Source organism: Schistocerca cancellata, chromosome 11 (genome assembly GCF_023864275.1).
Source record: "Schistocerca cancellata isolate TAMUIC-IGC-003103 chromosome 11, iqSchCanc2.1, whole genome shotgun sequence".
NCBI classification, from domain to species: Eukaryota; Metazoa; Arthropoda; class Insecta; order Orthoptera; family Acrididae; genus Schistocerca; species Schistocerca cancellata.
Window position 1 is genome coordinate 62,171,708 of NC_064636.1, and position 15,846 is coordinate 62,187,553.

General features: G+C 38.5%; 1 protein-coding gene across 14 annotated transcripts in view; it reads right to left on the bottom strand.

The window, feature by feature from the left end:
* The window catches only part of LOC126108459 (eukaryotic translation initiation factor 4 gamma 1-like), a 647,729-nt gene that overhangs the window by 189,337 nt on the left and 442,546 nt on the right, over positions 1-15,846 (bottom strand). For all 14 annotated transcript variants that reach the window (XM_049913677.1, XM_049913682.1, XM_049913688.1 and 11 more), the window contains 2 exons: positions 14,876-15,049; positions 5,127-5,282 (listed from right to left, as the gene is read on the bottom strand). In XM_049913677.1, coding sequence (XP_049769634.1) covers positions 5,127-5,282; positions 14,876-15,049 — 330 coding nt within the window. The remainder of the gene's footprint in view (positions 1-5,126; positions 5,283-14,875; positions 15,050-15,846) is intronic.

Below are 15,846 nucleotides of genomic sequence, written 5' to 3' on the forward strand. Positions count from 1 at the left end.
CAGTTCCTCTGACACACTCTTCCGTGGATTAAACAAACCTCTGACCACTTATGCTGCCTTCCTCTTTATATAATCAATACCTCTTGTTACTCCTATTTGGTATGGGTCCCTCCTTCGAACTGGTCGCACGAGTTATAACTGTCTCCTTCGTAGAGACTTTATACTTTACAAGTTTTCTACCAATAAACTGAACTCTACCACCTGCTTCACTCACGAATGAACCTACATGATCATTCAATTTCCAAAGTGTTACACCCAGGTATTTGTACGAGTTGGCCAATTTCAACAGTGACACCTTGATATTGTAGTCATAGGCTACAATGTTTTCTTGTTTCGTGAAATGTGCAATTCATTTCTGAACATTTAAAGCAAGCTGCAAATCTTTGCACCACTTTGAAAGCTTATCAAGGTCTGACTGAATATTTATGCACCTTCTTTGAGATAGTTCATTATGGATAACTGTGTCACCTCCAAAAATGTCTGAGGTTCCTATTACCATTGCCTGCAAGGCCATTTATATGCCACATAAACCATACAGTCGCAACACACTTAAAATGGGGCACACCTGTAGTTACTTATATATCTAGCGATGACACTGCATCCGTAGTAACATGCTGCCCTCAACCTAGTCACAAATTTCACCTAATCCCCATACTGATTATACTTTTGAGGACAAGTGTAGGTGTGGCACTGAATCAAATGCTTTTAGGAAATCAAGAAAGACTGCATCTGACAGCCTTGATCCGAAGCTTTCAGTGTATCGTAGTTTGCACAGAGATCATTCTATTTGAGATACCTCATTATGTTGGAGTTCAGAAAATGTTCTAAGCTACAACATTTGATGTCAAGGAAATGGGACAATAGTTTTGTGGATCACTGCTACTACCCCGCTTGTAGACGGCACCGTCTTTTGTTTGAGGGATTTACAATAGATTAGTTACAGGGGGTTAATGTAGCTGCAAAGTCAGCATGAAATCTGCTAGGGATCCGTCAGGCTCTGGAGCTTCACTCAATTTTAACGAATTCAGCTGTTTCTCAACATCACTGACACTAATACTTATTTTCAGTGGTACGAGGGTTAAATTTGGGCTGTTCTCCTGAATTTTTCTTTGTAATGGAACATTTGAAAATGGAATTCAGAACTCCAGCTTCTGTTTTCTACCATTAATTCCATTTCTTGTCTCATTCACTAGGGACTGGACATTAACTTTGGTGCCAATAACAGCCTTTACATACAACCAGAATTTTTTTGGGGTTTTGTGAAATATCATTTGACAGTATTCTGCTGGTCTGCTTCTTAGAAGTTTCTCCATAGTGACTATACTATGGAGGTTCCTACCCACTATGGACCCTCTACTGAGTGTATATCTGTCCAGTGCATGGTGAACTATTATTTTAAATATGAGCCTGAGTTCCTCTACATGCTCCTGCCCTCTGCTGAAAGTTTCAAGTTCTTCACTGAGATACAACACTACTGATTTTTATATGCTTTACTGAACATATGTATCTTTCTGCTTGTTTTAGTTGTCCTTTGTACTTTGGTAATCAATGTTACCACAACCACATCAGTCACCTTTGTCAGGTCTATGTGTTGCCATTAAATCCGATATGTTTCCTAGCTATCTGTTTTATGTAGTTTTCAGAGAAGGCATTTACTAAATTGTTGTACGGTTGAAAGCCCCTCGTATCATTTTATGTCCACTCCTAATACTGAGTCTTGCCCAAACAATCTCAAGTGCAGTTGTAATTTCTACCTTGGTGGATTTGAGTTTCTCGTCTACTGCGACAAATACAATGACTCCATTTCCCTATCCTTTTCGATACACACTTTAATTTTCCCCAAAAATCTCACTTATCCGTGTCCAGTTTCAACCAACTTTCAGAACGTAATGTTATGTGAGTTTCACAGGTTTTCATGAGCACTTCAAACTGTGGGCTTTGTTTCGAATGCTTCGACAGTTTAAAAATTAAGATTTTTAGTCCTTTCGCCTATTTGGGGGGGGGGGCTTTCAAACTTACACTGACACTTCTGGTTTTTTTTTACACCTATTGTTACCTGCACTGGATGGAGAGTCATGTAACCTAAAAAAAGACCCTTGAGTGCATCCTACACAAAGTGGCGAACTGAGCAGTAACCACTGATGTCAGTGCACATCTGACCAAATTAGGGGAACCCAGTAGTTCTCAACACTGACTCACCTCTCAGGAATTCGCAGCCTAATTTGTTACAGAACCTTCAAAGTCTCTGGTTCAATTCTTCCACTCTACTCATAATCAAAGGGATATTAACAGTTGACAGGACCATGCTCCAAATTGTGAGCTTCGTTAGGGAAAACCGTGCACAAGGCCGGTCTTTTCTCAACCATCTCTTTTTAGTCACTGGAATGATGACCTCTGAGCCCAGAGTAAAGGTATCATTTGTTCTAACGTGTGTCATCACCTGCAATTGGTTGCATCCTGTTCCCTCAATGGATGCTGGAATAGCCTCTACAACATGTTGAATGAGGCCCCCAGGTACACACGCTGAGTGCACCTGGTGTCCTTTCCTGGCCCTTGCTGCAATTTCCCTGAGGGAAAGCAATTTTTTGTTACGAAATATTGGATATTTTTCGTCCTAAAGCCTTTGACACATTTTGCTATAGGTAGACACCTGAGTGTGTGCACTGTGCTTTGTTGTAATGGCACAATTTCTCTGCAATTTAAGTTTTATTTTAGTGTTTTCCCTTTTTTATATTTTAAGGTTGCAGTATTATTCAGCAGTAGGAGACTAAAGCAAAATTCTTTGATCATACAATGTAAGCTTTCACGGCCGCTATTGTCTTCACTTAAAACTTCCAGGCTGATAGGCCGTGGTCGAAGTATAAAACTCTCTCCTGACGTTTTGTCTCCGACTGCGGGAGACATCCTCGGAGGTAAAGCGGCGAACTGCCACTTCGACCACAGCCTATCAGCCCGGAAGTTTTAAGTGAAGGCAAAATTCTTTGTAAGAATATCAGTTCTTATGAGTCATAATTACAAAAATTTAACTGGAAACTACAACAATGAAAAATTCCCGGAATTCTAAAAAATTCCCCATGCTTTTCCCAGTTTTCTCCCAGATGAAAAAAAAAGTCCTGGATTTTTCCACGATTTCCTGGTTCTCAGGGGGTGTGAACACCCTGATTATAGCAATGGCACAGATGGATTTGACTCCTGTAAATATTTCGAAGTGTTTTATGAAAGTAGGATTTAAGTCCATGGAAAACACATAGGAACTTTCCAAATCTAGGAGCATTGTTGGAGAAAGCTATAGTGGAAGTTAGTTATGAGAGCATGAGGAATGCTGTAAGGGATGCTGTTTCAGAAAATGAAGGTTGCACTGACTTTCCCATTGTTTTAGATGGGAGCTGGCAAAAAGTGGACATCTCTCCCTACACTGCGTTGTTACAGCAACAAGTGTACACACAAGAAATGTCGGACATTATGAACAAAGACTGTCAAACTGTAATAGATTAACAGGAACATAAACTGAAAATGTGGTTATAACTATGAGTGGTGGGATGGAAGTATGACAAAAGGCATTCCAAAATGGAATGTATCGGCCATGTACAAAAACACTTGACTAAGAATGAAACAGAAAACCTACAGAGATGATATGGACAGGCAACGGGAAGGATTAAGGACAAAATACAGGGTACAAAAAATTATGTGCATGCATCTTTTTTTTAATAAATCTTCTGCAGACTGAAGTCCATGTCATGTTTCTGCTCAAAATGTGACATCACTGTAGAAGTTTAACAGTGCAAAAGGGACAATTTTATTCACTCAAGCATAGTCTTCGAGCAGCTGTACTTTGTGCTATAAAGTCAAAACTTAAGATATCTGGCCAGGCCTGATCTATTGAAGAACTGTTTACATGAACAAACCCAAAATCCAAATGGGTGTTTCAAGAGCTTGATCTGGAACCATCTCCAAAAAACAGTGTTTGTAGGTATGCAGACATTAAAAATGATGCTGCTCTCTTACAACTGTGGAAATATTGACAAGTGTTGGATACTGCAAAAATTAGGAATTATTCCTGGTAAGAATATGGTTTCAGGTCTTTGCCATTGTGGCAACTGTAGAGTGCATGATGCTGAAAGATTGTGTGTGTGTGTGTGTGTGTGTGTGTGTGTGTGTGTGTGTGTGTGTGTGTGTGTGTGTGGGTGTGGGGGGGGGGGGGGTGGACAGTTATATGTTGCAAATGAAAGCTGGAGGACACACAATATGCATTAGGTAGTTTTAATCATTGAGTAATTTCTTGGGTGTAAATTTTTTTTTTACTAGAAAAGACCCTTTCTCTGAAGAACTATTCAAGATTATTCAATAAAGTTTAGTATGTATCTAGGTAAGTTCCTTCTTCAAGCATGGGGCCTTAAATAAAGTAAAATTTTGTAGTATTTTCTTCTAAATAAAATAAAAAGGACGAAAAGTGACAGAAAATTTTTGATCCTTTTGTTTTCTAAACATTTTTGGAAATAAGGGACTTGAACAGAACTTTTTTGGTTCAGTGTAATGTACAGTACGTAATTACTATCTGGTAGAAAATTTATTGCTGTAGGTTCAATAGCCTTCTCACAAATGGAACAAACATTTGGTTTAAACGTAACACGGATCAGATATGGATATGTCCACATATAGGTTCCGTAACATTCGTAAGGTAAAATAGTAATTGAAATACTTGTCCTTTGTTGCAAATAATTCTTTTACAGAATGTGGCGATAGAAACATGCTTTATAAAGAAATACGGCTTTCACATTAACATGGACATTAAAAAACATTCTAATTATATCTAAGAGATTAAGAAACACCGATGTAATACACTGATGAAGTTAGTGTTTTCTTTCCGTAGTAGCCCCAAATTTTCTCACCTGATATCTGAATGCACGCTCTTGTCACAGGGAACTCAGATCTGTCTCCCGTTTTACACAAATATACCGCTGCCAAAGTATAAAATACTACAAAGGAATAAGATGGCGCTCGTCTCCTTTAGATGTAGACGTCCCCTTTTCTTCTGAGCTTATGAACCACATAAAGAAGAACTATGTATACAACGCTGTCTTAATTGTATGAGGGATAACATGTCCCCAACAAGAGGGAAAGCTCACCTTGTTAATGATTGTCGGAATAGGCTGGTGGTCGGAGTGAACTGGCATCGGCCGGAACACCTCTGCCGTCACATCATTGCCGGGCTTCACACCCGGAGGCCTGCTGGGCAGCTCTTCTGGTGTCAGCACCTTGTCGTGCTCTGGTCCGTTCACAACCTGAAAGCCGAGAAGTCTCTTAAATGCCCGCCCCGAACTAATTCCTGGCTATATAATAATTCATCACATCCACAATCGCTTAATAGTTACAATGTTCACATTACTGGTTTCAACAACTAATTTCTGTCTTCAGATGAGATTTTTCATCAAGATACAGTAAAACCCCTTTTAGACTTTCCAGCGGATTCGTCCAAGAAAGTGTAAAATGCAGGGATGAGTAAAATATAGGAAAGCATAGAAAACAAGAAGCAAAAATGCATAAATTACTCTTACTGTCATTCCCTTTACACTGTTCAACATATGAAATTAAAACAAATTTAAATTTTGCCTATTTTAAAAATCTAAAATTATTGTTTTTGTTTCGTACAGTAACAAGCTCTACTAGATTCGAGAAACTACATTAAAAAGATAACTGTGTTCTAATGTAAGACTTATTACTGAATCACAAAATTATGGTTTATAAAACTTAAAACACTACATTGGTTAAAACATTAAAGCTGGCAGCCTTTGTCAAGGGAACAGCAGGCACGAAATCTTCAGCTTGATGCCGAGGAGGAGGTAACTCAGTTCAACAACATCCTGGGTAAGAAAAAAGGTAAAAACTGTCATCATGGCACAGAGCATCTTGAGGGGGAATGCTTACATCTCACATCACGCCACACCAACCTCAGACTGCGCACCTAGTATGCATCAGTGTATATCACACGGAAGTAACGATTCATGGAAGCCCATTATAGTGATGGCTATCTTCAAAACATTTTGGGAAGATCTTTGGTGTGCAGCAACATGTCTGCTGCACATTTTCATATTACGAAAGTATAAATTCGAATTCCACTGAACTCAGCACGTTAGTTTGTTGACACATTGAAATAGAGACTGCAATGCGCTGTTGCAAGCCAATCATAGCTCATGTCATGTGATCTCGTCAGCCAATGACAGCAGATATTTAGAGTGAAGGACATGTGATGATGTCAGCCAATAACAACATCACTGTTAAGTAGAGTAAATGCACGAATAGGAAAAGTTAATGGTTTAAATTCATGTACATAGTGTAGCCACAAGGAGAACTAAGCTTTCACATATCACATTGGTCTTTTTAGAGTAGGTTACACTTTAAGATTCATCACACCAAAATGTCTGGTCTTGAAACTGTTCCAAGTGGCTGTTCCTGAAAGTGTGAAGAAATTAATTGCACATTTTCACACGTAACATAGTTCACCTTGCGTAAAAAAATTTCCTTTTCGAAGAACTAATAGCAATTATTTTCCCGCGACCTCTTGGACGTTCAGCTTAAAGGACACATTCGTATGTCCCGATTCACAATGAAATAGGCCCCAACCTGATTTTGGGGTGCAAATTTTCTTGGAGTACCAGTACTGTATTGTCTCATGCATGATTCGTTATTATGGCACAATGCCATATGTGCCAGAAAATGAAAATGTGCATTTTAAATTCAGTGAAAAGCTGAAACTAGCCAATAGTGTGGAATGAAATACTTAGTTTCTTATAAATTTACTGATCTGCTGAAAAGATTGATAAGAGCCACATTTATTTAGCAAAAAAATAACTATATTGTTTGCAAGGTATAAGCTAATTAAAGCTAGACTGCCAAAAATGTGCAAAATAAAATAAATTCAGAAAACAAATTAACAAGAATCTTCCATAATTATGTGAATGTATTTTAATTCACTTGATAGCTCCCAGCCATAGAAATGTGTTTTGTTTTCATTTGACGTTTGAACTGTAAATGAAGAGGAAGTTGGACATCAGGAAAAAGCAAAATTGCTAAATGCTAATACGACTCACAATCCTCTCTACTCTAAAACCCAGACTGCTCCTCTGCGCATGCGCGAATATTGGGCGCACCAGAAAAATTTTTCTTCTGACATGACTGCTGCTTGCTACAGCTACAGCCACACTTCAAGTAGCCAGAAGCAGGAGAAGGCTCTGCTCGTACGCAGCTCAATTGCACATGCGCACAAGCCTGCTGGCAACTGCTCGAGACCAACTTAATGTAAACAGGTGTGACGTCACACACATTGGAAATAGTTTGCTGTTATGAAGTATTTCGTAGTCTTTGTCCTAAAGCCTTTCATACATTTTGCTAGTTATCAGTTCTTACCAGTGAAAAATCACAAAAATTGAACCAAAGACTAAAACAATGAAAAGTTCCAGAATTCTAAAAAAAATTCCCTGGTTTTTCTCAGTTTTCTTCCGTATAAAAATATCTTGGGTTTTTCTCGGATTTCCCAGTTGGCTCAGAGTATATACACCCTCTCATATCATCATACATTAATACTTGACTTTCTTGATGTGTGACAATTTTGCTGTGTACTCAATGTTCACCAAAGGGACCGGCAACCCCTCAGACACTTAAGCATCACAGAGTTGCATATGTTCAAGGCATTCCCTTCCCGGACTCCTTGCCAATTCAGTTCGCCCCACCAAAGCTCTGTGCCAATTCATGCACCAAGTCTTAGCAGTCCATCTGTCAGAGCCCAGTTGGAAGCCACCGCAGTGGAACCTACGACTTTCCCGTGATGTCGCCGAGAGAAACCCGTCAGCCAACTATGACAAACACTCAACCTCCATCATTAGCTATTATCAGTGGCATATGGTTTCATGTCCCACTACATTAATTCACAGTGTGTTACAGGTGTAGGTCTGTTAGCGTCTGAGGAGTTTTATTATTTTTTATGGAGAAGAGTTTTTCCATTGTTATTAAATCTGTGGTCATAATAAACCCTTGATCTTGTTTATCTGTGTCTTATTATTGGTTATCAAGAATCTCCCCACAGGAGATGTAGCAAATATGACGTATAAATCACTGACAGACATGTTCATAATGATCATCTGGCAGTAGTGTATATCTTGATGAAGCTGTTAGGAAATTAATCGTTACCTGATAACAGCAATTTCTGAAACTAATGAGGTGAATATTGAGATTTAAGTTATCTTTGACATAATAAATTACTAAACAAACAAAAGTTCTTAATTATTTGGCAATATGTCTATTTTTAAAAATTTGTGACAGCACTTTTCAACATTCCTAGCATATAGAAAAGATACCCCCTCTATCTGTCCAAAACATTTTAGAGGTCCCTGTGGTACCCAAAAGGTGTTCCTAACAGACATTCTCCAGAACCAGACCTGTACACTACACACAATATAACCACACTTCGGGTATCAAGAGTACTGTTTGTGATAAAATGTCCAAACCATAAACTGTATACACCATGACAAATGTATCCATTGTCAAGAAGCAGACAATTACTCAGTAAATATACATTTTAGTAAATCTTGCAAAGCTATTAAATTCCAATCATCAATTGATCACCTCAAATGAAATGCAACAGTATGTTTATTCGATCAAAAATAATTTTGAGGAAAACTAAAAATCACAGGTATTGCCTCAGACATTTGAAATAAAAAGAAAAAAATAGAAAGAAAAATGTATCTCATTTCCTTTATCGAGGTGAAGCAGTTTAGGTTGGAAAAGGCTGGAAAGCATGAGCGAGGAGAAAGCTCTTTGCCTGATGAAGACCAAGTCCAGAGCTCATGCACACCAATCTATATCATCACCTACAGTCCACAAGCTTACGGTGCAGCATGTTTTTGGTACTGGGCCCTCTCCACCTCCTCTGCCATTAGCAAAATGTGTGTGGGAAGAACAGATTGTCTTCCCTCTTCACACACTTAACTTCCTTATATTTTCCACTGTCGTCATTTCGCGAAATTTATGGGGGAGAAAGTTAACACATATTTGACTCTCATCGTTATTTAATACATCTGAAACGTAAAATTTAACTGTGAGGGCAACACTAATTTCTTTTAGAAAATACAAGAGTTAGTTTTAAAAGATTCAAATGGTTTTACTGCTTTTCAAAATGTTCCCTGTAACATCAACACATTTTTGCATTCGATTAAAGCAGCTCTTAATTTAATGACGCCTCTCTTGCTGAGGCACTTGAGAAACCAGACTACTGTAACATTCAACTGCTTCATCTGATTATGAAGAAATGATTCTACCCATTTTGTACTCAATTTTTGGAAACAAAAAGATATCTCAAAGTGATAGCCATGTTTGTGTAGTGAGGCTCCACAGTGCTGACTTGCAAGGCATCAAGATACTCAATAGTTAGCTCAGATGTATGCAAGTCATTAGCTCAGCTGCTTAAAACGGGAAAAGTTGTTGCCCCCTTAAGGAAACCGTCTCAAAGCAGTTCAGGTAATGCTAACTAGGTCTCCTAATGCTGCTTTATTCAGCAGTAGTAATGGAATGCCCCTGTAGGAATAACTAAATGAATGTTTCTCACTGTCTGATAAATCTGGTTTCACTACAGCTCAATCTGGTAAATGATGACTACACAACTCTATACATTACCAGAATGTAATGAGTCAGTAGAGAATCAACCCGAGCACAAGTGTGACAGAAGCTACACTGACTGATACTGTGCATGTTAAAGATTTCTAAATTTGACTCTAATACGTTTTAAGTTCAGTGTCAATATCCAACAAATTCCATACAAAAGCGAAGTACACGTTTAACAGTCACCGACAATTAGCTGCAGTGCCCAGCACTGCCCGGGATGTACAATGTGTCGCACAAAGTGATTAACACTGCGCCTTTGAAACACCGTCTGGACTGCAATTGTCACTTCGTATGTACTTACTGATTGTCTCTGAGTTAGGGCTGTTGATAAAATATTGGTATATCGATATTTTCGATAAATACTGAGTGCCGATATTTTCATTATTTTTTTTTTTTTTTCAAAATTTTTGATAAATATTTGAAGCTGTACTTTTGCAACTGCAGCAGAACAAAATTTCATGTTCACTGTGTGAAGGAGTCTCACTACTTTTTGAGCTTTCATCATGTCCAGTCTCTCTCTGACTGTGCAAAGCTAGTGCATTTGGTGCAAAACAAGAAGTCCGATTGCACTGGGGGGTGGTGGTGGTGGTGGTGTGAATAGAATAACACTGGCGTTAAGACACTTTTTAATGCAACATTGGCATTCTTCAAAAACAGTTGCTGAAAATGACGAACAAAAATGTAAATGACAAGCTGTCTTTGCAGTGGGCAGATATGCGTGAGGGGAAATGTCGACGAAATTGGCGCTCAGCTCTAGAGACAGAAACTGCAATATTTAGCTTCATTGTGCAGTTTTGACACTACAACTGCTGGGTCACTGGCATCGGGAGAAATGAAAACATAAGAAAGTCGACTGAAGCATTCCCGACGAATCCGATGTGTGACGAAACTGAACAACGGGCCTGTCGGTCACCTTTTATTGTTAGCCAAGTGGTTACTGCCAAGTGTGAATATGTATTTTTTTTCCAATTCTTGCTCTAGGGAGGACAGGCAGGCTGCTAGCTTGTTGATGCACAGAATATTTAATAACATGTCAAAACTCTACAGCTGTAAAACTGGCTGTACATTTACAAAGTACAGCCGATATTTTTATATGCACGTATGTCAATGTTTTTTCTGCCAATATATTGCTACTTACTTTCAATATACTGAGGGCCGACAATGATATTTTTTTTAATATCAACATAGCTATTTTCGATATTTTTAAAAAATATCGACAGTCCTCGTTTGGATCACATACACCTCGTCTATCCACTACCACGCTACTCACAACTGCGATGTGGCCAGTTTACGTTTGCCACAGCTGTCAGTACAATAAAACAGACAACAAACAATCATAAATATAATTTAATGCCTTACAAATGTTAAGGACATCAGTGAGATAGGCCTAAAATCAATTAGGACTTTCCTTTTTGGTGAGATCTTTCAGTCCCATTAAATATAAGGTTTTCTGTAAAATTAGAGGAGAAAGAATGGCCACCTAGAATTTTGAACTGCAGGACACAATTCCAAGTGCTGCGAATACATGTTCAAAAATATGTTTTCCATCAGTTTCTTCCTAAACAAGAAAACGGTTAGGTCAAATTGATTGATGCTGTTGCTACAGCCTGAATTACCAACACTGGACCAACTACTACAGTGATACGATTGCTCATTTGCCACTAGGACTTAGCTACCGGCACCTGTGCTGCGTAATACATCGCTTTCCCCCTTGCCATCCTCCTCACAGGTAGTTCGTGGCACAACAGTATTTCATGCAGTACTGCCTATTAAAATTTAGTACTGGCCAACCATTCTGTTTCATTGTAACCGCACTGTTTCCACATATGATTTTCATTTTTATAATAACTGTGTGATTGGAGTTTCTGGGTGCTCAATGGCGATGTTATCAATTCTCCCTGGCAGTTTTGAAGACAAAATAGAAACTATTCTGTTACCATTCTACATATCGCTTCATGGTATCAATATACAACCGGAAAACACACACACACACACACACACACACACACACACACACACACACACACACACACACACACAATTTATTAAGCACGAGATGCTGGTCTGGCATACATGTTCACTCGTTACCACTCATTCCACGTGATGTCCCGGTGCAGCTGGTATCAGTAATCCCTTTCCTTTCCTTTCCCCCAACTCCACCTTCAATGTACATATAATGCATCACAGCTGCAGTTTCTGCAGGATGCCTGTTCTTTTGGAAATCTCCAAAAGAACAGACACCATGCATTCACATAATTAATGGCCTCTGTTTTCTGAAATATAACAGGTATTATTAACGACTACATTGCACAGAGAGTCAGTTGTCACCCTGTATGGAGACCTGTTGCAGCATAATGTAAACGTGGAAGTGGAACTGTAGTTTAAAAAGGTTAGAAAGTGTGAAGGCCATCTACATATTTCTGCAAAATAGCACCAATTCTTATAGAATATATGCTAAATTGGTCACTTCCATGTAAACAACTTCAAGCGATCTATATAAGAGCGAAACTGAAGAACAAAACAACATTGCAAAACATTTAAAAATTCTATTGATAACACAAGCAACATTTATCGTCACACTGTCAGATAAAGGCTGGTTCAATTTCTTTCACTGACATACCAAACAGTCAACTGAAAATTCTAAAAGTGTGAAATGTGTTGTCTCCAATTCAAGAAGGAAGTGCGCTGCCACGTCACTGCAACTTTTTCATCCTACAGCAACATTTCAAACATGTTCTGAAGATAACATACATCACTTTACATTGTCAAAGATTTTAGAAGGCTGAAAGGGTTCTGTACTGTGTGTCCTATACAATGCAGAAATGAAGACTATGAGAAAGCATGAGAGAAGAAAGCTGGTAACATAGCAGAAAAGTGACGCCATTTCCACTAGCTTCATCACATATGAAGAATCTGACTGACTTCAGGATCAATTATAGGAAGAATTCATTCTCTTCAAAGAATATATCTCCTTTCATCGTACATCACCCACCAGACAGAGCAGCAACAAAACCTATTGTACATACTGGCTTCAAATGCACCCAGCTACTTGCAAATTTCACAAGCAGTATACTAAGAGTGGATTTATAGGATGCAAAATCGAACTAGATAAGTTCTGAACTGGAAGATGATTTCAACACTATTGTTCATAGAAGACTAATTACTTAGAAAAAGCGGTATGTCTTAATCTTGCACTGGTGCTTTATAGGTAGTGGGGAAATCTAAACAAGGTTGGGAAGACAAGGATTTGAAATTACCTGTGAGTTAATCTATATAATTTGAAAGTTCCAGTTGCTAATCTTGTTATACTTGCACAATCATTTCATACTTCATCAAATAGTGTTATATGGAGCTCATTACAATAAACAAGTAGGCAACACCTGTGAAATAATTCTGGTACTCTGGGAATTGTCATCGCAGTCACACACGAGCTTGATATTTGTTGGGTCTGCATACTTCAGAAGGAATCGATTTGAAATTTGTGGAGAACTACCTCCATTACAAGTTGAACAATCTCAAAACCAACTTCCTTCAGTCACTTCTAGCAGCAGCAGCAGCAACAACAACAACAACAATTTGTGAAATTGTCACAGTAATGTTTTACAGTGATCCAGGAGTTATTTTTATTACAAATCTAGTCACAAACCACAAGTGTTTATCAATCAAGTTACTAATTTCAGTCAATGACAACCATCTTCGTACCTAAACATTAGCATACTTAAATCCATTGAGGTCCAAGTATTTTCACAAATACAGAATCATTAATAGTTTAAAACAAATATGACATTTCCACACCTGAGTAAATGTGTGCACATCATGTCATTCCATATATAGATGGAACAGTCGCAATAATTAGGTACAGAAGTTTAGTCACGAAGTTACAAATTTTGAGTACCATGAACACCACTACAAGTTCATGTTTACACTTTAAGGAAACAAATGTAGTGGCCAACACACTAGATGTCACTGTTGCACATCAGTTGGAAGACTTAAATAAAAACACACTAATGTGGTGTACAAAATTTTAACCCAGAATTTAATGCAAATAGCTCTCAAAACTGTTGTGACAATATTATGAGAAAGGAAGTTGCTACTCACTATACAGTAGAGATAGTGTGAGTGTGAGTGTGAGTGTGAGTGTGAGTGTGTGTGTGAGTGTGTGTGTGAGTGTGTGTGTGAGTGTGTGTGTGAGTGTGTGTGTGAGTGTAATACAATCAACCATTAAATTAAAACAGAAGTTAGTGACTAATTTTAACAAGGAAGGAAGCTTTATATTTTAATGAAGTTCTGAAGAAAATTTTCGCACCAACTGCAGAGACAATCTACCATTACTGAGTTGCGACTGTGGCTCATAAGACTGGATGACATCAAAAAAACATCAGCACTGACTATGTACAGTGTCCTTTTTGTTGCATATTATTGTACACCATTCCATGTGCTCCTGATTGGTGGTTGGACTGTACAGCTGCAGCTTGGCTATTTAAAAAACCTTTGCTCTGCTGTATTAGTGAGCAGCACACCTGTTGTTTAATACTCGACTGCACTTAAAATGACACTTTGTAATTTTGTTACAGACTATTATTTTTAATAATGCCTCCACCCTCATTGTCATTATATTACAAATGACTGAGAACAATAACCTGCGTTTCGAGCCTATTTGCACTAATTTATGAATGATAGTTTTCACACACTTAATTAAAAAGAATATTTCTACTTAAGTAAAGTGAACTGACGTCCAGCAGCGGCATCTAATGTGTCAGACAGCAGGCCCATAACTCATTGCTGTAATGCAGTATAGCTTGTTTCCTTGAAAGTGTCAACATGTATGTCGTAGTAGTGTTCATGATAATCAGAACTTAACTGTGACAAAACTTGTGTGGTTAATTATTGTCAATGTACGATCTACATACATAATAACATTTTTGTATACTGCATTTACTCAAGTATGGAAATCGTGTCATTTACTTCGACTTGAATTCTGGCTCCTTATTTGTGTAATTTGGTAATGTTTGTACGTCAAGATACCTCTGCACGTTCACTTTTAGGTCGTAAGGTGGCCTCTGTGATCGAAATTAGTAACCTGAGTGATAAACAATTGTGGTCCACAGCTGCACTATTCTAGTATTACCATTTTTTCAGTTCTCCATTCACTATACTGATATTCTCCTAACACTATTACCTACTAAAGCATTGACACACTCGACAACAAGAAGTGGCCTACCGGCTGAGTATCTGAAGGGAAGGGCGGCGGAGGCCCCTGCACCTGTGTCGGCTGCGCCTGCAGAGGCGTGTTCGACACCTGTCCCTGCTGCGGGGGTGGGCTCGTCTTCTCACTCGCCGCCTTAGCCACACGTGCTGCAAACTCTGCCACCACATCCAGGCTCTGCCCAGTGTTCTGAAAATGTGTGCATTTCTCAGTCTCTGGTTATGTAGTTGACCAAAATATACTGTTAGCAAACAGTTCTTTATAATATCAGTGGGCACTCTCACATCTCAACTTTCAAACTGTCTTAGTCTTGATATACATTAAAACAAAATAGAAAAATCCCCAAATCATTTCACGAATTTGCGGCATACCGACAGCAATAAAATTTCACAATCTAAGGAACTTGCTAACTTCCCCACATACTTCAGACTGTATGCAAGATGGAAAACCTTGTAAGCTAATTTAAGTCATTTTGAAACACACACCATGAACCAATACTTATAGCACACATGTGACAATACTTTAACTATGGAAATTATCTGCACAGAACACGTCCCCCACCTTCCTTAGCGACACTGACAATTTCTACGAGTCAGAACGTTGTCATTTCTGCTTCACTAGTGTAAGAATGGGTTCTCACAGAACAGACAGCGTACACATTGGGACACCACTGAACACTGCCTATAGAGGAAACAGACAAGAGACAAGATACTCAAAGTGCATACCCCTTTTTTGTACACTCATTTTGCAAAGACAGCAATAAAATCTTTAGAAATTGAGGTTTTCATCATCTATCGATTCCTTCTGCGAAACAAAAGGTGTCACGTACCATTTTAAAAGCTAACAGAGTCCAAAAAACTGGTGTTCTCACATAACATGTAAATGTGGCATCTGGTATTCTGTGCAGGCTTTAAGAACTGTTGAACGAAGCTCTGGACCAGGTGTATTTATACATCTTTTAACAATTACATTCTTTGACATTATTA